The 23,923-nt window shown below is 49.3% G+C and overlaps 1 protein-coding gene across 2 annotated transcripts; it reads left to right on the top strand.

Annotated features, from left to right (window-relative positions):
- The first annotated feature begins 1,102 nt into the window (after positions 1–1,102).
- On the top strand, positions 1,103–9,257 carry TYW3 (tRNA-yW synthesizing protein 3 homolog). Of its 2 annotated transcripts, none has more exons than XM_062633760.1 (6): positions 1,103–1,397; positions 1,573–1,653; positions 5,668–5,766; positions 6,524–6,595; positions 6,872–7,005; positions 7,817–9,257. In XM_062633760.1, exons 1-6 carry the CDS (start codon positions 1,224–1,226, stop codon positions 8,043–8,045), a joined length of 789 nt encoding a protein of 262 aa, XP_062489744.1. In that variant the 5' UTR covers positions 1,103–1,223; the 3' UTR covers positions 8,046–9,257. The 2 variants fall into 2 exon arrangements, with proteins under 2 accessions (XP_062489744.1, XP_062489745.1); XM_062633761.1 differs by having other exon boundaries at positions 1,112–1,397; positions 7,831–9,257.
- The last annotated feature ends 14,666 nt before the right edge of the window (positions 9,258–23,923 follow it).

Raw genomic sequence — 23,923 nt, 5'->3', positions numbered from 1 at the left:
TTAGAGTCTTCTGCGAGGCTTCCAATTTGTGGTTACCCGTTCAAGCTAGGGAGGGTATCTGTCACAAGGATATACACTAACACTGCCCTGGGGACATGACAAGAACCTGCACCGTGAGGTACCTCCTGAAGCTTAGGTCACTTCTGCACGTAGCAACAAACCAAAGGAAAAGGCTCCCGTTCTGCTGGGCCAACAACTGGACCTGTAGGCCTTGCTAAGTGACCCTGCACGATGACTGATGAGTAAGGCCACAGCCCCGGGAGCAAGCCAGCGCCTGTCGGAGGCGCAGCGGCAGCACAAGCGTCCCGGAGGCTCCCGAGTGCCTCGGCGGCACATCCCGGCACGGGCGATCCAGGACCGGGAGGAGAGGAGAGGAGCCCTCCCACCCCGGAGCTGGGAAGGGCGGGAGCGGGGCGAAGGCTGCAGCGGCCCCGGCTGCCGCGACCGGCAGAGCCCGGCAGGAAGGAGCGGGCGAGCAGCAGGGCCAGGGGCCGGGGCTGAGCGGCGCTGGAGCTTCTCGAGAGCCGCAGCCGCCTCTCCCCGGGACGCGCAGCACCAGGCGGGCCCCCGGCAGGAACCGGGCGGGCAGCGAGGGGGCGGGAGGCGCCCCCAGGACAGGGAGGGCCGCGGGCACCTGGGCTGAAGCGCAGCGAACAGAGACGGGCGCCTGCGAGAGCCCGGCAGCAGGGGCGGCACAAGAGAGCGCGGCCGCGGCGGCCCGGAGCTGCCCGGGGCCTCCCCGCCTCCGAGCAACCGCCGGCAGCCCTGGCCCGGCGCGGCCCGGAAGCGGAACCTGGTTCTCCTCAAGCCGGGAAGCACCGGGTACGAGAGGCCCCACCCGGCTCCCGGAGCTCACCGGCACGGAGCGGAGTCAGCGCGGGATCTGCCTCCCGCCGCCGCCGCCGAGCCCCGCCCCGGGTACTTCGTCATCACCAGGACACGCTTCTGATACGCCAGCGTATCAAGGCCTCGCCCCGCCGCCGCCAGACCCCGCCCCCTAACCCTCCCAATCAGCTGCAGGCCGCGCCCGCCCTCCCCGCCGCGTGCTGCGGGTTGGACCCCGCAGGCTGCCGTCGGCCTCGCGGGGCGGGGCGGGGCTGTTCGGGTCTTCGGTCCCGGTCCCGGTCTCGGTCCCGATCCCGATCCCGGTCCCGATCCCGGTCCCGATCCCGATCCCGGTCCCGATTCCGATCCCGGTCCCGGTCCCGGTCCCGTCCCTGCCGATGGCGACGTTCGTGCAGCGGAAGGCGCAGCGCCTGGCGCGGGCGGACGCCAGCCGGAAGGGCGGCCTGGACGAGCGCGCCGCCGCCGTGGTGCAGCTGCTCAACGGGCGGTCGCGGTTCTGCACCACCAGCTCCTGCTCGGGCCGCCTGGTCCTGGCGCAGGGCGGCGCCGCGGTGAGCCCGGGGGTCCCGCGGAGGGGCGCCCACCCGGGCCGGTCTGCAGCCCCGGGCACGCTGACAGCCGGACGTGTGGCGCCGGTGGTGTTGCTCTGAAGGGGCCGGGCTGCGCTGCACAGGAGCCGGGCGCAGCTCCCCGCGGGCCAGCTCAGTCGCTTCTCTCCGTCCCCAGGACGCGCAGAGCTGCGGGATCCAGAAGACAAACTGCGCGTGGCTGCTGGTGACACACGAGACGTGCGCGAAGGACGATGTGGTGAGAGGACGCGTTTGTGTTTATTCAGTGATGCTCGCGGTGCCGGGGAAAACCGTGGGGAAACAATCCAAGTCATGTGAAATAGTTACTGCTGTTCTACGGTGAATTTGCACTGTCACCTCAAAATAAGCTTTTCTCCAGGTGTTCTACTCAAAACCTGCTTTGAACAGAATGCTTTTAAACGCAACACCAAATTCTTGGCATAGTTATAAATGCAGCTAATAGGAAACTTCAATACTTTCTTACTGTCTGGAGCCACATGATCTCCCCATCACTCGCTCAACAAGAAATCGGGGGTTACTGTGGCTCCTGTAGCAGGAGACTGCCTTTCCAAAACCAGTTCTAATCCAGTGAGTCTTATTTTTCCAAGCCCTTATTCAGAGTAAGCATCAGTAACTCTTTTCTAAGCGCGTTCTTCCTTCCCTGGAGGATCACTGTCAGTATAACACTGTGCTTTTCACTTCTGATCTTTTTATCCGCTCTTTGTTTTCCCTCCTTGCTGGATTGCCAGCAAGGTATCGACAGCAGACTGGGTTTGATTTAAAAGCCTTCCTATCCTAAAGTAAAACAAGCTTAATTTTTGTAGCATGCTTGCTTGGGCTTTGGGCAGTGCTGACAGTGCAGACCACGCTGGGCTAAATGTATTTATTCCCTGTAAATATATATTTATATATAAATATATGTATTATATTTATTATTATTTATATATTTATATAATTATATATAAATATAACTATACCCAGGTAAATAGCAGTCACTGTATGGAGCTGGGTGTTTTCCTGGCAAGATTTCTGTGTCAGGCAGCATCTGGGTTGAACCTTACTCAAGCAGCAGCATTCCTGCAGGACAGAGACAGGATAGTGTGCCCTTTATCCCATTCTCCAGCAGTTTGAACCTCCAGGAATTGCAATACCTCTTTCAGAATGGGTCTGTTGTGATTAACAGGTATTTAGTGTTGTCCTCTTTAACTGTCCGTAAGGGAGGGACACTTGCTTTGCTGTTCTGCTCAGCAGTTCCAGAAGAACCAAGTTCCTTTGTTTCCATTAAAGGTAGATGTGCAAAGGTGAGCATGCCGGGGAGCATGTTCCTTGTGTATGGAATAACTAAGTCCTTCAAGCCATCGAAACTGACTTGAATTTAAGCCTGCCTGCAGCCCGGCCTGCTGTGTTGATGGCCTTTAAGTTACAGACACCTGAAACTACAGTAACAATGACTCTTACGCTGCATTTTTAATTTAGTATCTTTAAATTCCACCCCCCTTCCAAAAAATAAATGTATATTTACATATATATATATATATATATATATATATAGTGGGGCTTTTTAGTGTGCTTTCAGAATGATCCTGCCTCTGCAAACATCTCTGAGCTTTGTCCCAAAAAGCAGCAGTTACAAGGTCAGAATTCTCTCTCAATGCAGAGCTCACCTTGCCATATGCATGCATTCTCACACGTGCACGGAGAAATCTGCTCTGTGTATTTGCCTTCATCAGTGTTTCTTGTAGCCGAGCAGAGTTTGGTGAAATAGCCCTCAGCAGAGCTCAGGCTGGGGAGGACACAGTTACTGCTGACTCTTACGAGAAGAAACGCTCCGGGTTTTCCTGTGCCCCTTAGCAGGTAGAGGATTTTTCATAGAATCATAGAATAGTTAGGGTTGGAAAGGACCTTAAGATCATCCAGTTCCAACCCCCCTGCTATGGGCAGGGACACCTCACATTTTTGTTTTTAATGCATGCATTGCAAGTGTAAGAAAAATGTCTTTGATTAATTTTGAAGCTACACTTCAAAAGTAAATACATCACTTACTTTTCATGTCTAGTAAATCTTTGCTAGTGCAGTGTTTAGGAAGTGAGAAGGGAAGTCAGGATGCTGTGTGCTGTGCATTGTGCTTTTTGGCTGTCAGCTCATTTGACCTCACTCCCCATATTAACCTTAACAATATGAACATGGGATATTTGCTTGGGAATTTTTTTATCCTTTTATCCTCTCACTGCTTGGAAAAAGCCTCACACTTGACAAAGTAGCTCTGTGAGGTAATTGCTTTCAGTGGTTCCCTATTAAATTTTGTTTGCAGGAAACTAATGGTTTAGACACAACGAGGTAATAAAAAACCTTTACGAAAATACTGATGAGCCTTCTGAGGAAGCAAGTGCTGTACAGCAGCCGCTCAGGGCAGTGCCGCGCACAGAGGTCTCGGTCAGTGTGATTTAGCTGTGTTCTCGCTGAAAAGCTGCCCCTGGAGTATCTGATGAATTGCTCCAGAGACAGAAACCCTGCAGAGCCCCCCTCACCCCATCACACACTGCTCACAGCTCACAGCGTGTCCTCTGGTACAACGTGTGTCTCGGGGACAAGCCTGTGAGCGGGCTGCAGCCGCAGCGGCTGGCGGTGGTGCTGATGCAGGGCACTGTTGCTCAGGGGCTGGAACTGAGTTCTTGGACATGGGGAAGAAGGGGCCACGGAACACGCGGGCCGGGATGGCGGTGCCCGTGGCAGGTCCCTGCCGTGCTGGGCACCGTCACCGCTGCGTGTGCCCGTGTCCTGCTGCCGTGTGCCGTGGGGAGGCACCGCACGGCCCCTGCGTGAGCAAGCGTCTGACCGCGCTCCTCCGTGGAGCTGTGTCAACGCAGCTGGCTGCCAGGCGCTGCGGGGGCCGGCTCAGGTACCCCTCCACGGCGCTCGCCGTGGGATGTGAGCTGTTCCTGGTTCCCACCGGCTCCAGCACAGCTGCGGTCACTGCGGCGTTTCTTAAACCTGGCACAGAAAGGACAAACTTGGCCATTCAGAGACCTGCTTTCCACTTAAAGTGAGAACATCTATGGAGGAGATGCTGCCCAAATACCTTTAAATACTTTGCCATGTTTAAAGGAGAGAGTGTTAGCAGTTTTATGCCATCTTGTCTTTAAAAAGCATACGAATTTGATTATATTTCTTGAGGATTTGATTGCATGTTTTCATTTTACAAGAGAGATGAGAGAGGCTATTCAAAACAGCAAAGTATGAGAAAACTGAAATGAGAAGCTGGAATTCCTCAGATTAACTTAACAAATGTTTCAGTGCTGTGAATTAAGCAAGTGAAGGCAATCAAGAAGGGATGGGGGGGGTGTGTGTGGAATAGTGCTTATGATTAAAGAATCATGCAATGAAATAAGTAATATAACTCCCTTAAAGTGACCTTTCTGAGGGGAAGTAAGGAATATCAGCCTTAAGATTTATCTGCATAAAGATGGCATAGAACAGTAGAGAAATTGTGATAGTAACCAGTGTGGGATGTCTCCCAGCTGCCTGCACACTCTCAAACCCAGGCAGAATTGCCACTAGCAGCTCAGTGTTCCCAGAAGCTGAGGGCTCTGAAAGGGATCCCTTCAATGTTATGATTGTGAAGTTACTTCCTTTATTTGTTTCCTTGTCTGGTGAGTTTCTGCCTCTAATTTCAACCTCTCATTCATTTTTTAGCCTTGTAACTCTTACAGAGCAGGCTGTGCATTGCTATTTAAACTAGGAATAAAATGTGATCAAGTATGTTAGGCCATGAGTTCAATCTGCTGACCACCAGGAAGCTTTCTGAAGCCGAGGAATGTACCAGAAACTCTATGTCTCTGAGTTTAAAGAACAGTTTAAAAAAGTAATCTGTAAAAGCCCACAGTAACCCCTGCTCAGGTTTCCCCTGGTTGCAGTAAGGCTCTGCTCTTCCCATGCTGGATTAAATCCATTTGTTTGAATGTACAAAGAAGTAAACAGGGGAACACACTTTTCCAAGTTTTTAGAGTCTATCTTGTGGTGAATCTATCAAACCTGATCAGTTTAACAAAGAGCATCCTGGAAATCCATGACATTTCTGTGTATTACAGGCAGTGAGAAATCAAAAGCAGCTGAACAAACCTGGTCTCTTGGACTCGTTTGCTGCATTTTCAGTGCTTGTTTCACACACTGACTAGCTGTTATTTTCTTCTTTGCTCTGTAGTAACAGCACACGCTTGCAGTGTTAATATAAACGTTTTGGTGTCTTTTCCAGATGACAGCCCTAGAGAAAGCCACTGGTGACGTTGTGCTCAAGTTTGAACCATTTGTTCTTCACGTGCTGTGTCAAGAGCTGCAAGATGCTCAGCTTCTGGTAAAACTACATCAATAACAACCTTGCACTGTTGTTCTGTGCTGTTCCTGGCTGTTAACGTAACAGTATTTGCTCCTGAATAAGCTTCAGCACTCAAGAGCAGTCCCAGATGTGCTGTATGTTTCATAACTAGGGTAGGAAAAGCAAGCTGATGAAGAAAACAGCTTTAGACTTAGCAGAGATTTTGCTGGACTTTTAGAAAACATAATTACTCCAAAATTTTCCCCAGTGAGCCTGGGTCACTTTGGCTGGCTGAAAGTGATGGGCTTCTACGTGCATTTTGGCTCCAGTGTTTCAACTAATTGAGCAGTACCTTTTCCTTCTGATCCCCAGAATGACTCTGGAGAGTGATGCTTGATAGGTTTGTTCCTTCATTAACGTGGAAAGCAGCTGATTAGCTTCTTTTACAGTGCTGCTGCACTTCTAGCTATAAAAGCGTTGCACCAATGTCTGTGTGGTTCCCAGCTCTTCATGTGCTGAAATAGTGGAGCTCCCAAGAGACATTCATGTGCCATCTGCACTGATGGATTAAGATTAGACACTGAGGAGTGATTGTGGTTCTTGGAGGACCAGCCACGATTTGTGTGGGTTTGATCTTAAAAACATGTCAGTGTAACTGTTATTGCACTCACGCGGAGATGGCATTGAATAAGGGTTTTTGCAATGCTGAGATAGCAAGTTGCATTGCAACCCATCATAATTAGTTCTTGGTGTGAAAGTGTGCAAGACCTGTTTAAAGCATTTATTTGTTCTGCAGCATTCAGTGGCTGTCAATTCGGGGTTCAGGAACTCTGGTATTACAGTTGGCAGAGGAGGAAAAATCATGATGGTAAGGACTTTTCTACTTCCCTGTGAGGAAAGTAACCAAATCATATCATTACTGTTAACCTGGATTTATACAAGGCAAGATGTGAACTGGGCAGTGGCAGACAGCTGTCACAGGGTGTGCTATAGCAAAGAAATACCTTTCTGCTTTGGCTGACAGCAAACTAACCAATCCTGTGAATAAGTGGGTTCTTTCCTGTAACGAACTCCCCATATTATTTAAATGACCTTCATAAAATAAAACCCTTTACTCTACATAACTGCTTCTCTGTGTGTTTAGGCCGTCCGGAGCACTCACTGCTTGGAAGTTCCCTTGAGCCACAAGGGGAAATTGATGGTTTCTGAGGAATACATGGAATTTCTGATAGACGTTGCTAATCGGAAGATGGAAGAAAACACCCGGAGGATTGACAGGTTTGTGAGATTATGCTGGTCCTGTCTGTCAGGTGTGAAAAGGCAAAACCAACCACCAAACCAGACAGCTTCCCAAAGTCTCAAATACAATGTCCGTAGACTTTCTGAGCTCCGACTAAACCACTTAAGCAAAAATGCATGAACCACCGGTGTTTGCAGACTGTTTGTTACTGACCAGTAGTAGTTACTTTGTCTAATGGTAACGGCTCTGTTAACAGTAACTGGTTCAGAAGCACTCAGATTGCAACACACACTTTAATCCACCAAACCCTCTGTATAGTTTCCAAATTGGTGATTCAGGAAGGTGGTGGAAGGTTACAGGTGCTTTGGCTCTTTGCATTTGTCTCCAGCTATGGAAGAGAACAAGCTGAAGAGCCAAAGAGCATGAGGACTCAAAGGAGAGACACCTGCATGGGCTAAGAGCAGCTTCTTTTTGTATGGCCTTGATACCGAATTAAACAAGCATTTCATTGTGTATAGGTTTGAGATCTCTCTAGTTGTTAAAAGGAACTGCTAATAGTAGCAGTCTGTCTGATCATTAATGCCATCATTCACCAGACATTTATCCTGGTCCCAGCGTATGCTTTCTGTAAGATTAACAGGGACTTAAAGGCACATGAGCACATCCACTGGCTGATTCCTAACACCATGTTACGAAGAGCGTCCACAAGACGTGTGCTGATGGTTCTGATTTTTCTTCCAGTGTTGCAGTTCAAGATTTTCTTCTCGCAGCACGTTTTGGTTATAGCACAGAAGCATCAGTTTCTCAGGGCAGATCCTGAGCAAACTTACGAAAATAACAGCTGTACAGTTGTTTGCTTCTAGATTCTACGAATGCTTGGAGGTGGCTTTGGAAGCTCCCGCCAGTGCAGACACCTCACCTGAGGAGATGGGGAAGAGCCACGCCGTGTACACTCGCAGGAGAAGGAGGAAGACCATTCAGCAACAAGAAGCACACACCTCCCCAGAGGACCACAGTGAAGAACCAGGTCCTGCAGATGATGCAGAAACCAATCTTGGTATTTTTGCTGAACTCATGATATAGACTAAGGCATTTGAAAGCAAATGGCAAACTGAATAATTGTTGTAATGCTCTTTGTAAGAGATACAAACTGCTGTTCTAAGTAGTAACACCCTTGTGGACATTTACTGGGAAGAAAGGTAATTGTGAACAGGATTAATGCCACAGAAGCACAGAGAACAAAACCTTAGAGTGTTGTGGGGTTTGTAACAGCACTGTTGAATTAACAACCTCTTACTCTGTTGGTTATCACAGAAATAACTGGTTTGCTGCCACCTTTGGCCATGCTCTCTGTGGAAGCGTTTCACTTCCAAGTCCTGGGTTTAGGTCATCTGGCAGAGCAGAGAAACTCTGAAAACTGGGTGGTTGTCCTTGAAGGCTTTTAATCCCTGCAGGAGCCCTGCAGAACAGCATGTGCCAATACAGGTGGCCCTCTCAGATCACACCAAGCCTCATGTCAGTCAGCAGAAGAGCAGTACGTGCAGTGGAGGTGAGGAGAGCAGAAGCTGTGTGCTGCTCTGTGCTGGCCATGGTGGGTGCATCCAGGATCCTTCCTGGGCAGTGCAGCGGGCAACACAGTTGATGCTGTTCTCCTGCCCCTCACTGCTTCAGGCCCCAGCCCTGCTGTGCTCGTGTTCTGCTTCCCTTGGCCAGCAGCCGATGTTATTTTTTTTTGCCCCATGTGTTGAGAGTTCCTGACCTCACTTACATATGGATCCTACGTGGACAGCACTGAGCTTCAGCTGCAGCCCTTGGGCAGAAAGTCAAGTGTTCAGCCATGGGCTTTGGTACCACTGTGAGCCACTGACATGCAGTGTTAGGTGTGAAACAGCGCAATATTCTGTGTTCCTATATGGGACCACTGGAAAAGGCACTCCCTACTCATAGTGTGTTTTCTTGGGGGAAATGGTGAGTTTGTAAACCTTAGAACAAGGAATCCTGAGCCCAGCCTTGTGTGGTGGAGTGATGGCGAACACTGTAGAGCGAGGCCCTGCCTGAAGGAAGTGGTCTCTGTTGCAGCAGTCCCCAGTTCACAGGGAGAGAGAACTGTCATTGTTTCTATTACGTGAGCCCACATCATGGGGGCATTTTAACTCCTCTGTGAAAACTTGGCACACAAGGTGGCAGGCAAAGGGAAAAGTAACTGGGGGCTTTAAGCAGATTTTGGAAGACCTATTGGGCTACGTGTCCAGTAGCAGGCAAGCCAGAAACAATAAACCTGAGCCTCTTGTGTTCTTGTCTGTGTAAGTGACTTGCAGCTTGTCTGTGTTAGTGACTTGCAGCTTGAACAGCCCCGTGCACTTACTTTCACCCTGTTTCTGGTGGCTTGAAAGGGCTCAGGACCTGGCTGGGGCATGGGAAAGCGAACAGCTAACACATTTCCATCCCTGCAAGAAGACTGCAGTCGAGCAAAGGGCAGAAGGAGCAGGCTCTGCTATTTCCCTGCTTCATGGAGGGGCAAGACACTGATGGCACATGTGAAAGATTAGAGAGCATCTGCTCGTGAGGTGTCCAAGTACGTAAGATATTGAAATACCACAAGAAACAGTGCTACGTTGTATGTGCTGTTCCCAAACCTCTTGTATTTAGGTGGACTGATCTGCGTTTGAGTCTAACTGTCCCACAGCCTGTGCTGCAGCAGGCGGGAGCAGCCGAGGGTCCTTGGGGCACGTGGCTGCCCCTGCATTACCAGAACAGAGCCAGGGCAGGCACTTGCTTCAGGCCTTCACAACAGCAAGTTTCTGTAGCCCTTCCTTTCCGTTCTGAGGCACAACCAGGTTTCTTCCAACTGAAGCCCCAAAACTTCCACCAACAAACAGCAACGTCTAATTCATTGCAGAGGGGTGAGTGGATCTCACTGGCCAGCTACCCCAGCAAAGCCCTGGTGAGCTGATGGCTGGCTGCCTCCATCCCAGTCCCCATCTGTATCCTTACTGGTGGGACTCACTGGCTGTCCCTGTCCCATCCCCATCCCAGCTGGTGGGGTGCCACCATCCCACAGGCCCCTCCTCCCCACCCAGCAGGCAGCTCCATGCAGAGGAGGCCACTGTTGCTTTTAAAGGCAGGGGCTGGATTTCAGAGAGCTTGTTGGGAACAGCCTGACCTGGCTCCTGCATTTAAAGCAGCCCCAGCAAGTTCTGGTACCAGGCAGCAAACCGCTGGCCGTGGAACAGTTGGCACTTGCCATGGTGTCAAGTGGAGGGCTGGGTGGTTGATGCTGTGAGGCTCTGCTCTGTTAGACATGGCTGCAAGAGGCTGTAGATGCTGTCAGTGAATGTGAGCAGTTGCCACACTCCTGACAATGCACTGCTCTTCCACCACACACGGGGAAGGTAAAATTCAGCACAGAAAAAGCTGAGATGTGAAGGAGCTTCATCAGACGTCAGCCCCAGCACAAAGAGTCCATATTCCTGAGCCCAGCAGCCTCTACCAGAGTTTAGACTGGGATAACACCCAGGTCCATACAGTCATGAATGCACCCGTGTGAGGTGGGAGAGGGATCACGAACACTGGTTCTGTGTAGAAACCAGGACTTTGGGATGCTTTCAAGGGGCCATGTGTTAGGAGGGAAGGGTATTCAATGCAACTACTTCATTCTGGGGGGAAGCTGCTTTTTCCTTTTCCCTCTTTCTTTTTGATGCAATCCAAGCACTACAATAACATCCCAAACCCTTACAGTGTGTGACAGCACGTACAGGATTTGTGTCCTTTAGAAATAGGGTCTGTCAGGAACTGATGTGTGATACGATCCCACATTCCTCTTAAAAATGATGCCAAATTCAGGGAGATTTTTTGACAGTGTTGACCCAGAAAGGTGACCCAAAGCACTGCACCTCATTACTTCATAGCTGCTAACTCCAATTACTGAGCACTGCTGCGGACCTCATACAGGAAAGCAAAACAAGACCCTACAACAAGAACAAGCAGCCTGTGATTCTCCATGATCAGGGAATCGTGTTACTGCAGTCATTAAAATACAGAGCAGTTTTACAAGGTTCTCCTGATTTTTCACCCCCTGAAGGCCCAGCTCCTATTTCCAGCCCCTGTAACTAATTCTGTTACACTTCCAACACAGCGCTTGGCTGCAGGCGCCCCAGAGAAAAGGCTTCATGCAACAGGAGGCTGCAGTCCTCAAAAGCAACTCGGGGGTTCACAGCAGGGAAAGAAGTACAGATAAGCAACAAGATTCCTAAAACTGGCAAAGCTTTTCATTTTGTAAGTGTGTTTGGGCACAAAAGGGTATTTTCAGCACAATTTTCACACTTGCTTTTGCTGTTTGATGATCTTAAAGGTCTTTTCCAACCCATCTGATTCTATGTTAAAATACTGGAAAGCTTAAAATCACAATTTCATTCCCTTTGGAATCATTCACTCTGGTGATGGATGGTCTTGCCCACCCATAACATTTACTATCATACCAGAAGGTCGCTCCAGGTCCTCACTCCTTGAACTGGAGTGCAAGCACCGGCGGCCGTGCAGGGGTACCCAGACAAGTCTCTACATATAAACCACAGCGTGTGCCACAAGCAGGAGCACTTGCTTGGATCAGCTTCTTCCCTTGAACCTGGAGTGCTTCAATCAGTTCACAAGAACAGAGCAGTAACGCCGTCAGACTGCGGTGGGAACTGCTGGAGTCAAAACCCTCCGTAGGATAGGGAGAGCTCGTCAGTCCCCACCAGCGCTCCTGTGCGTGCTGCACCTCACTGTGCCCCAGCCTGTGCACTTGACAATGTGAAACTGGATAAAATTGAGTCTTACTTTTATAAATACCTTTGTACTGTTAAACAAGCCACACATGGCAGTGTTAGAAGGGGTCTGGTATGTTTGGTTACTGAAAATACACAATTATTTTGCGATATTATATTGATTCGATTTTACATACTGTGCTATCAAGAAGAATGTTTAACTCCTGATGTACCAGCAGATGAAACTAACACCTGTGCAGCGCATGGTGTGTTTTCTGAGAGAACCCGTGAGAGCAGCTTTGAGCCTTTAAAACAAATGGATGATATTCTCATGCCAGATTCCCCTGGCTGCCCGAGCAGTTTCTTCACCATCAGGAACGTGCAGCCTGTGGGAATCGTTGCCTCACACCCAGTCCCCTGGTGTGGCAGCAGCTACTCAGACACCAGGGTCAGAGCATCTTCAGGTCCGCTTTAAAACCGGAGAGCAATGTCCGCGTTCCATGCAGAAATTACACACAAGCTTTTACTCTGCTTTCTGCATGCGGTTTATGCCTGTAACTGAGCAGAAACGGCGCTTTGGTCAACTTTATACTTGGGGGGGGGAAAATCTTATTTTGTTTTCCTTTCCTGCGCTGCCCCGTGGGAAGAGGAGCGTTGCCATCGAAACCAACTGGTTTCTTATCAGAAGGAGCACTGTTCCTCCCCTCCGGCGCGGCAGTGCGTGGCTGTCGTGAGGTTTCCGAAGGAGAGCGCCCGGAGCTCGCAGCCGCTCCTGCAGCGGCCAAACCCTCCTCCCCGCCGGGCCCCGCCGCTGCCACCGCGGGCTCGGGGACCTTCGCTCGCCGCCCGTCCCCGGCCGGGGGTAACGGAGCCGCGGTACCCCGCGAGGGTCGCAGCGCTGCGGCGGCTGCAGCGTGTGCGTGACGAACGGTACCGGTACCGCGCGGGCGGCTCCACGCGGAGCCGGGGCGCTTGCGGGGCTCGTTTCTGTACCGGACGTGCCCGCGACGTCTCTCCGTTGAACAGGCTCAGGGGTGGCCCTGGACCCGCACACGGGGGCTCCCGGCGTTTGTAACTCACCGAGCTCTCAACGATCGGCACGGCTGCGCCTGGCGCATCCATCCCGCTGAGCCGCTGCGGTGCCCCGCGGGATGCGGAGCCCCATGGCCCGTGGCAGGGCCCAGCTGCGCCGCTGGCCCCGGGCAGGGCGCTGAGCCGGGCTCCCGTGCGGCACCGGGCTCGGGAGGGGAGCACCCAGCATCACGGGGACACCCAGCCCCGAGCACGCAGCTTCTCGGCCACCGTCCCGGGCAGCCCCACCGATACTCGATGTCCGTCCCGGGCAGCCCCACCGATACTCGATGTCCGTCCCGGGCAGCCCCACCGATACCCGATGTCCGTCCGGCGGCTTTCACCCACACCATCTCCGACCGAAGCAGTGCTTGTGACTGGTCTCACACACGCTGCTCCCGCAGTAGGAACCATCTGAACCACTGAAATACCAGCTGGACTGGAAAAACCTGTTTTCCTTGGAATGACCACACTAATAGATATGTAAATGAATCCCTTTGCTTTCTGAGGAGTATTCCCTTAAGAAGTGATCAGTTCTGGATCCGTGTTAAACTGGCAGTACTCTTTCATAAATAAATGCTATGCATTTTATAAATAAATGCCGTTTTATAAATGAATCTTTTGTTAACACTTCTATAATCTGCTGAAGTAAATGTTTGTGTATAACATTGCTGACAAAGCCCAAGGAATATTTACAGGTGAAGGGCACCCAGAGTTTGTGCACATCATCTTCTGTTTGCCTTACTTTGCATCCCTATTTTAGACAGCATTATCTTTGATTCCACTGAGGCTGACCCTGGTTTTGTTTCACTGGACACACGCTCACCTCAGAAACAAATAGAGCAGTGACAGGAGAGCAGGACACGGAAGTGTTACATAGAGCCCTGTGAAGGATCCGCTGTTCTCCCCTCACCTCGGAACGACAGACAGCACCCAGGGACACGCAATGTTCGGGAAATACCTGCAGGAACACCGTGGGCAGCTCTATGGGGATCAGAACTTGCCCCCCAAATGTGCACTATTACAGTAGGGTTTCCCTCATTCCTGTTGCTGAGGTAGGAAAGGTCAAACTCAAGAACGTGCTTTCAAATCCACAGCACTCCAGGGTAACATTAAATGAATTCCGTTTAATAAAACACATTCCGAGTTGTTGCTCCAACCGAACATTATTCTTTTTGTCGTGCAATGAGTAGTTCAGGTTCCACGGGGTCATTGGAAATTTCTGAATCGGTCTCTCTTCCCATTGTATTTAAAATATGGATTTAAATAACCGCGGCACTGGATACTCCACAGCACAGCCGGGAACAGGGGAGATCACACCACACCGAGGCTGCCGCTGCTTTTATCTCCTGAGGCAGTGAATGGAATTTTGCTGTCCTCCAAAACACACTGATCATCCCCTTCACAGCACAAAGCACATTCCCCTGCGGAAGTGATGGCATCCCGTCTTATCCTCGGTTCACTAAGATAAGAGGTATTTTGATCCCAGTGCCCGCTATTATCAAAACACTGCCATGATTTCAGCAGGATTAGATTAGCTAACCAGGTGAAGCTGCACATAGTCGTGTCCGTCCCCGTCCGTCCCCCGTCCCCGGTTATTTTGCTCTGCATCTGGTTTTAAACGCTTTGTCATTTGGAACAGACACATCAGGCAAAATCCCATACTCTGACCCAGGGCAGCTGTGGCTCTCCCAGTGCCAATGGGAAGGGATGTTGTCTGAGCCCTCCATTTCAGTGTTTTCTCCCTAGAAAACACTGTGAAAAACACAACAGACTTGCATTAGACATTGGAATAAATATTTATATATAGATTGAAATATTTACATGTGCAGTTCTCCATGCTTGGGGCAGGAAAGCAAGCACAAATAACTGCAGTCAAGGTCTGGAGTTCTAGGTTAACGCATTTCCCGTCATGATGACCTGTGGGTTAAACCATTAATCACAGAATCCCAGACTGGTTTGGGTTGGAAGGGAGCTTAAAGCTCATCCAGCTCCAGCCCCTGCCACAGGCAGGGACCCCTTCCACTAGAGCAGCTTGCTCCAAGCCCCTGTGTCCAACCTGGCCTTGGACACTTGATGTTGTCTCTCATGTTGCTGCTTGCAGTGAGGCAGCACAGGTAGGGTGAGGACAGCAGAGCAGCAGTTATGCCATGGGTGCACCTCTCTGGAGAGCCCCTCACTGCCCCAGCACCCCAGAGCAGCACCACGCACCCTGCACCCTCCTGTTCCAGAAGTTTCTAGGGCAAGAATGTTCCCACTGGAGGCGATTCATGCAGGAGCTCCCAGGGAGGGAACAGCGTCCCTGCTCATCACAGGCACCCATCCTGACACTGGGCTCTGGGTAAAGGAAAGAGCATTTCCATCCCTCTGCATGTGCCTCCATATAAACTTCTATCACACCGAAGGAGCATCGCTCTGGGCTTTTCTTTCCAACACTTCTCCACCGTGCATTGCTTCCCTTCTGGAATGACATCAGTGAGAATCAGCGTGGTGGAAGTGGCAGAGCAGCAGCAGGAAAAAAAAACCTCTGACAAACAGCAACAGCCTCCCAAGACCCCTTTAAAATAATGACGATTTACCAAATGGCTGGGAAGTTGTTATAATTCCTCTTCCAAATTATTACTCGCCCTTTAGATTAGAAATGAGGCCGGGGTTAGCAATCAGCCATAAATGGTCGGATTTCTGAAGTAGAAGCACTTGTCTGATTGTGAAGTGGAGCCATTATTGCCTTGATTGAGTCTTTTTTTTTTTTCCTTCCCCTGTTTTTTAAGCCTGCTTGATTTGTTCCTCAGCCACATTCACGCCGGCACCGCGCAATCACAGCGCTCCCGGCTCTTTCTTTGCTCAGCGATTCAGGGTCCACTACTTTGGCACAGCTGCCACCTTTTAGCCTCCATCAAGCAGAGATATTTTAAGTGGGCTGCACTTTGTGTTTATCCCCCCCCACCCCGTTCCTTCCTCACCTTTTCCTTTTCTCTTTTTTTTCTTTTCCATCCTTTGTCGGGGGGGTGGGAAGAAGCATTGTGTGAACTTTAATTCCAAACTGAAGTTGGAAGGAGGCAGCTGAAGCTGGGTGTCATCCAGACAGGACAAAACCGCAGTTACATCAGGAATGGGGATGAAGTGACTTGCTTGAAGTGAACCCAAAGCAGTGACTAGCATCTGGGCGCTTGAGGCTTGAGCTTTGTTTGCTTTGTTTGCAGATTCAAGCCAATAACTTGTATTTATAGAATCACAAAATCACAGGATAGTTTGGGTTGGAAGGGGACTTAAACATCACCAGGTTCCAACCCCTTGCCATGGCTTTTGTGCATTTGCAGGCAGAAAGGTTTTATTTGATCAAATAAAACATACTTCCATAGCCCACCGGTATATCCCTAAACCCAGCAGTTTAGCACTGAAATGGTCCCAAATCCACAATTGCGATGGTGAGACAAGCCCTGGCAGAGCAGTACCCAGACTGTGCTATGTAATGTAGTGCTGCGGTGGAAAGGTGGTACTTGCTACTGTGTGTAAAGGCAGGAAAAGCAAAACCAACAGAACTGACATCTCCTGGTGCTAGAGGCTGCAAATGCAGCGGAGCTGGTGTTTTAGCCGTCATTTGTTTTCCAAAGCCATCATTTTGGAGGGTCCAGGATATCAAGGGAAAACTAGCTGCAAAAGCAGCTCATGTCTCAGCCCAATTAGTAGCTTAAGTGAATAAGGCAATGGAAGACTCAAAGAAAGGAATTACTTCAGAAAAGGGAAGACTTTATCCAGGGAAAAAAACCTGTCAGACTCAGAGGGAATGCCCAGCAAAGCTGAAATGCAGTGACAGAAATTATTGGCTTTCTTAAAGGTGTGTTTACAGCACATTCCTGCAGAGCACCCACAGGCTGCTTCTCCAAAGGCAGTGACAGGACAGTAGGGAGAGGGTCCGTATGTGACCGGCACAGGACTGCTCTGTGAAAATACCAAGGTAGAACAAAGGCAGAAGACAGCCTTTAAGCCATCCTTCGTTTGGCTCTATATCACTGTCATAACTCCCCAGGTGAGAACTGCTTTATTCCCATTCAATCCCAGTGCTAAGAACCAAACCCACCCACCCACTTCCCTTGCCCTGAGATGAACAGGCCCACTTGCAGGTGCCCATGTGAGCAGCTCACCTGGTCTGTAACAGGAGCATGTGCATAATTCATTACATGAATTCCAAAGTGTTCCAGCTCCCAGGGGGACGCGAGTAACCGGGAGGAGAGAGGGGCTCAACCTGGTCCCCATGCCCACCCTTACTGGAGAGGTGCTTGTGCCCACTGAGCTGACAGAGCAGCTCTGGGGATGGAGACCCAGACCCTGCACTGCAGAGTTGAGTCTTGAGTGCTGCCAGGCTCCTGACATGGCCTTCGGCTTGAGCAAGGGCTCAGGAAACCAACAGTGAGCTTGGTTTTCTCATTGCTAGGTTTGCAAATTGCGCTAATGCACCCATTGCATCCAGGGCAACAGAGCTGGAGAGGAAAAAAAGACATAAAATCACAGAATCATGGAACAGTTTGTGTTGGAAGGGACCTTAAAGCTCATCCAGCTCCAACCCCTGCCACGGGCATGGACCCCTTCCACTAGAGCAGCTTGCTCCAAGCCCCTGTGTCCAACCTGGCCTTGAACACTGCCAGGGATGGGGCAGCCACAGCTTCTCTGGGCACCCTGTGCCAGCGCCCTCAGGACCCTCACAGGGAAAAACTTCTGCCTTAGATCCACCCTAAATTTCCTGTTTCGGTTTGAACCCATCACCCCTGTCCTGTCACTGCAGTCCCTGGGTAAGGGGTAAAGTAGTGACAGTTTCTGATGTACGTTAGCCAGGTTTATGACTTGAAGGCTGCTGCTCTGCAAGGGCTATAGGAGGGGAAGGAAACGATCCATTTTTTACCCATGCAGCCATTCTCCCTGACTATAACCCCCGTAACTTCCAGCAAGGCTCTGTGGCTCCAGTTACCCCAATGAGCCAGCCGGCGGAGGACGGGCAAAGTTCTCTTGATCAGCCATGAGGTCCATCGCATTAGGGAGGAATGCACGTTTCCTCTCCTCCCTGAAGCCTCCAGCTGAACACATTTGAGCAGGGCGGTTCAGAACTGTCACTTAATATTATCAGCTACATCTACTGTACGGCCAAGCAGCTCCCGCGGGACACGGGGGGAGCGCGCTGCAGGGTGGCAGCATGTCACCGGTGCTCTGACGGGGAGGGATAACCATCTCTGCACAAACTTGACATCCCTAAATTGATTACATCAGCGGGCAGTGGTGGTCCTTTCAAGTACACTCCTTTTGTTTCAGCTTTACAGTAAAATTACCAGCAGCAGTTTACAATTAAGGGAAATAATAATAACTGCATATGCTTTCATCTGCACATACAATTACAATAAACTGCATGCTTTAATAGGATTGTGAAAAATCTGTGTTTGACCCATACAAAAAAGTAAACATTCTAGTTCTGGATACTATATCATTATCACAACAAAGGGAAACTCCTGAAATCCGATGATTTAAACATCTGGAGAATGTTAATCACTTCAAAATGACGGATGTTTTTTATTTTAGCTTTTGACAGACACACTCCTTTCATAGATAGATGATTATTTACATAAATTACATCACCGACGTGAAAAAAACATCCAAAATAACTTCAAAGGATAAAGAGCTTAATTAAAGGGAGACTTTTCTATTTTTCCTCTCGTAGAACACAGAATAAATAGAAGGATTTCCACAGGGAAAAGGTAACTCCATTGTTTTAAATATGACGCAGTTGTGTTTTAGGTTCCCCCCCACACGAAGGGGCTTTGGATGTCCACTTTAAATAGAGCCAAGGTGCAATAACAAGCAAAGCAGCAGTGAAACAGGCTCACCCGTCACCTCGATGAGCAGAGTGTCATGGGGCAAGCATGGAATCAAGCTTCAGCTCAGTTTTTAGGCACGTATGCAAGACACCTGGGTTTTAGTGCCTAATTGTTCCCTTACTGTAAGTTTCATACAAGATAAAACTCTAATTTATTTGAGTTTATATATATGTAAACCAAATAATGCTTATATATATATATAAACACAATACAAATATATATAAAATATATAATTATATAGAATATAATATATACACACACATAAACCATACAAATCATGTGTTCTGTATAGCACGATGTGCTCTGTAAAGCATACAGACACATATGGAACAGCATCAGGATCACCAAGAGCAGGTTCATGGGATCTGCATCAGGTCCTTTAGCCCTGTCCCCCTATGTTACACATGAGAAAGCAAATTCACAGCTGCTGTGCCATGACGAGAGCAGGCTCAGCCGCAAGGCTTCAGCTCCCAGCTATCTGTAAGACAAAGACTCCAAAGGCGGTTTCAGGGACGAGCGGGAGGGAAGGTGCAGGGAAGCTGCACCATGGAAGAGCCGCCGGGAAACGTGACGGCTGTGGACACGGGCAGGCAATTGCCAGGTTTAACACCGGGGCTGGGGGAGCACAGACCACGCCGCCACGAAGCTGAAGGGATGGCCGCGCTGCTGTGGCTCCCTGCCCGCGCACCGCTCTGCCCCTCACGCCCCGGAGCGGAGCGGAGCACACCAAGCCCAGCGCCGCAGGGCTCCGGCCGCGCTCTGCCTGCCCGCCTGCCCCTTCAATTGCCCGGGTCCGCCGCAGTTTCCGCCCGCGCTCGGAGCTGCTCTGCACGCTGACCCTGCGCAATTTGCCTGCTCCCCGGCAGAAATGTCACCCGAAAGGAAGCTATTAAGTCAATAAGGTAATTCTGCAGGAGCAGCCCACTGCGTAAACAGAGCTTGACCTGGGGTAATTCATTGCTAGTCCTGCACAAAGAGACTTAACAGATAGGACCGATCCGCTTCAGGATCTAAACGCAGCAGTGAAGACAAGAACGCAAGAACTTGAGGCGATACTTGTGGGAGGTGGTCTTTAATACTAGAAACGGAGAAACAAGCGTAAACCACAGCCCTTAAAACCTGAACGGGTTTGGCGTCTGCATTTCACAGGCTAAACAGCTGCAGAGAGTAGAGCTAGGTCTGAAGGTTTGCTGACCAACTATCTGTCACTTAATTTCTCCCCCAAATATGTTCAACTGCTGATGTTGCCAACACTGAACACCATTACGAGTGGAGACCATTTAATGCCTTAACTCTTTACCTTAACTCTTTACCAACTTTAGAGGCTGCTAAAAGTCAGAAAACATTCTAAAAAGGAGACAAAACAGGGGAAATAATATGAATGCCTGTTTTTCAGTGTTGAAACAAGTGAATCTGGAGCGCAGGAGGAGGTCCGTCATCCTTATTTATACTATACTAATATTTTGCTTTGCCTGAACCAATTTGCACATCCAAGACCAGTTCTCATGAACAGAAACCATCAGCTTTTTCTTACAGGGAGGGTACTGGGTGCCCCACACCAAGCCCCAGCGCCTGGCCAAGACAAACTGTCCCAACCCCAACCCCTGTGTGATTCCATGTCCTGCTCCCTGCAGTGTCCAGGTCTGCCCAGGCACAGCCCCTGGGGTCCCTGAGAGGATCCCCCTCCCTAGCCCCAGTTCAAACATAGCTACGGACAGGCTATGTTGTCCCAGTTAGATGTATCAGTAGTGTAGAGAGGAACAAGGACACAGGTTCTACATCGCTAAAAGCCTCTTCGTGTGCACAAAGGGCACGAAATGGTTAATGGTATTTATTGCTGAGAAAGTGGATGACTTTCCAAACTATAAAAAACAGTTTCCTTTCTTGCCTCCTATTTACACTTACATTAAATAACACACTTTCTAGAAGTACCAGCATTTGAAGTTGAATGAACTTCACAATATCAAATGTTCCCTTAATGGCTGCACCTGGATCTCCATGAGCTCATTGTATACACCTACAGCCCAGTTCAAAGGAACTGCCCGTTCTGTTTGTTTTCACCAGTGAAACATGAATATTTGAGTCTGACAAACTTAGAATCTGCTTTTTGTTCTCACTCTTGTCACCCAAAACAGATTTTTTAACATACTGTTGGGTCCTCAAATCTGCTTGAAAATCACACACGCTGACTGCAACAAGATAACTCGGTTCACTGATTTCTGACCCGTGCGGTGCTCCTGGGTCCCCACCACCAGCTGGAAAGACTCCTCCATATTTTGTGCCAGAGGAGTGAGTCTGTTTCTTGGCATTATTTGTACATTCTTCCCTTCTTCCACATTTTCCACTTGAAATTGCAAATTCTTTTCACAAGGGGTTCACTTCATCTGCTGAAGCCAAAAAACTACTCTGTTTCCTGTCCAAACTTTACTCCTGACACAGTGCAATGAGCTTTTGGTCTTTCAGGGTCTATTTCTGGGGGAATGACTCACGTCACGCAGATACTTTTGCAGTCTGGCACAGAGCACAAACCTTCATTTAACGAAACCCATCTTGCTGATAGGTTCTCCGGGGCCAGCCCAAGGGAATGGCAGGGCAGGTTCTGCAGCTCTGACTTCTGGGCACTTCCCCAGGAAAAACCCCACATCTCTGCCTTTTGGGTCTGGCTGCAAGACAACTTTTGTGTCCTGCACTGGGCAGCGTGCAGGAACAGCATCAGACACCGGACACCCCAGGGCTGCCAGACCCTCTGTTCCATAGGATCCCAGCCTACTTTGAGTTGGAAGGGACCTTAAAGCTCCTCCAGCTCCAACCCCTGCCACGGGCAGGGACCCCTTCCACTAGAGCAGCTTGCTCCAAGCCCCTGTGTCCAACCTGGCCTTGAACACTGCCAGGGATGGGGCAGCCACAGCTTCTCTGGACACCCTGTGCCAGTGCCTCACACTGAATATATAATATTCAATAAGAATAATATGAAAATGTATGAAAATACACTCCTTTAACATGATAGTTTTACTTTGGCATTACACATAGTAGGCAAGGCATAAGACTGCTCTGACCTCCAAACACCCTAACTCTTCTGGTAGCATCCACAATCCCTGGTGAACAACAGGGAATAACTGGCAAAGTGTCAGTCTGGAGAACACGTGAAGCAATGAGCTCCGAGGATCAATCTGTCACCACGTATTTGTGTGGAGTTAAGCAACTTCCAACTTAATATGGCAGCTGGAGTTAACTTGAGCTTAAAAAAGGGAGCTAGCAACCCTGAATCAGAGGGGGAAAGGGATTCAACAGGAAGGTTCAGGGTATCAGATGAACAGAAGTTACTAATCACAACAAACTGACCAAGCCACAGGGAGTTAGAACATAAGCAAACACAAATCTTGCCTTTTGAGACTTTGGGAGATCCATTCTCTCGCCTTTTAATGGTCACATATTGTCCTAGTGCATCCATGGTTATGACACTAACTGAAGTGATCTACTGAACACATTGCTCGAGTGCCTTTAAAGCCCCAGCCTGCACAGGGCTGAGAAAGTAACATAAACAGGAGCATGTGTGCCTCAGCCAGCCAGGTAACATCTGTGATGTTCTTAACCACATCTGTCTGTGATTGTGTATCATATCCTTGTTCATTTGGCTTCCTACAGACACAGGTAATTACCGGCGTCACTAAAAGCTAGTTGCTGAAATCCCCTTATTAGTGGAATAGGAAGAATGGAGGCACCTTGCTACCAGAATGTACCAATGTGCACAGGTCCCAGAAAGGTTTTGGTTTGTTATCATCCAACGTAACGTAAAACACTTGCAGAAGTGCTGGAGAGCTTGTTGTGACATTGCAGTCTTACAGAAAAGCGCAGACGTGACTGGAAACAAAGCCCTTACCATTCTGTGTTTGCCATGAGGGTTGCACAGAGGCTGCAGTGTGTGAAGAGCCATTCTGGGTGTCACCTTTGATGTTCAGTCTTCACTGGCACTTGAAGGACTGAACCCCGTGGTACTGTCAGGCATTTAAATCGCAAATACTGTTTTACATAAATCAGCTCTGGTTTAATTGCTGACTGCACCAGGAGCTCTGTGTCACTTGGAACTACACAACCTGATTGTTTCCTCTGAGTTGCTGACTCCTGATCACAAACATTAAAGGGTCACATTCTCCTTTATGAGCTGTGCTAAAATCATTGTGATTGCACTCCCCACCACAGGAAACCTGCCCCCACTCTTTAAGCACCCCACACTCAGCACACAGTAATGAACCCTCATTCAATAATTTGGGCTTTGCTACTGTAGCTCCCTCCCCTTGAATGTGTGATTTCCCCCTGCATTCCCCTTCTTTCCCCAGTTTCACTGATATTCAAGGGTCTACAACGTATCCTTGTGGAGTTCTCCAGCCTCTCTGCAGAGTCAAACACGGAACATTTGTCATGCAGAGTTGTTTAGGAATGGGATGTACAGCTACTCCATAGCAAGAGTGCTCAGAGTCACACCAATGGCTTGCCCTGTTTTAGAGCTGGAACCAATAAACAAATCAGGGTAGACATTTCAGGCAGCCTGAAGCACTGGGCATATTCTAATGTATCTCTGTAGATCTCTCACTAGGGTTATCATTCACTGGAGTTAACCTAAACAGCACAGTTTCTTCAGGTGAGTACATCCGTAGCAAATTCACTTCAGCCTAATTCCCCTAAACATCTTCCCTCATCCTTTACTGTTTTAATCTAATTAGAGTCTTAGGCATTGGGAGATCCTGACACTTCCATGCCATCTAACTGTTCATTGCCATGGATTTAACTACTCTGGAAAAGAAGATGAAGGTGTTCAGGCCCCTGACTCTGGAATTACCTCCTGCCATTGACTGATGGGGACCCAGGTCTGTTGATCTTCAGGGCACCTTGTAAAACCTATTTCTTCAGCCATTTTCCGAGAAGAAATCTTTGTACTGAGTTCAGACTTTCTGTCCTGGAAGAGTTCCGGCTCGTGTGAGGTCAGGAAGTAGCAAGGTGGAACACTTAAAATCAAGAGGCAAACAATAAAGGTAAATCGATTAAAGTGGCATATGTAGATAAAGTCTACCACTAAAACTGAGCTGAAATCCCCGCGAACACCCTTGCTGTGTCCTAGTTCTACCGCTGCACAGCAAAGGTGTTTCATTTTCAAGTCTAATCCTTAATATTCACAGAGAGAAATGGCTGGAAAGAAAGAAAACTGGCTTGGTGATCATCATTATTTGTCTCCACTGTCTGCAGCTTATGCCATTTGGCTGTAATTAATAAGCAGAGCA

Source organism: Pezoporus occidentalis, unplaced genomic scaffold, assembly GCF_034315485.1.
Source record: "Pezoporus occidentalis ecotype Australia unplaced genomic scaffold, CSIRO_AGI_Poc_V1 ctg401, whole genome shotgun sequence".
NCBI classification, from domain to species: domain Eukaryota; kingdom Metazoa; phylum Chordata; class Aves; order Psittaciformes; family Psittacidae; genus Pezoporus; species Pezoporus occidentalis.
Note: the sequence above shows the minus strand (reverse complement) of the source record. Positions and strands in the feature narration are given on the sequence as shown.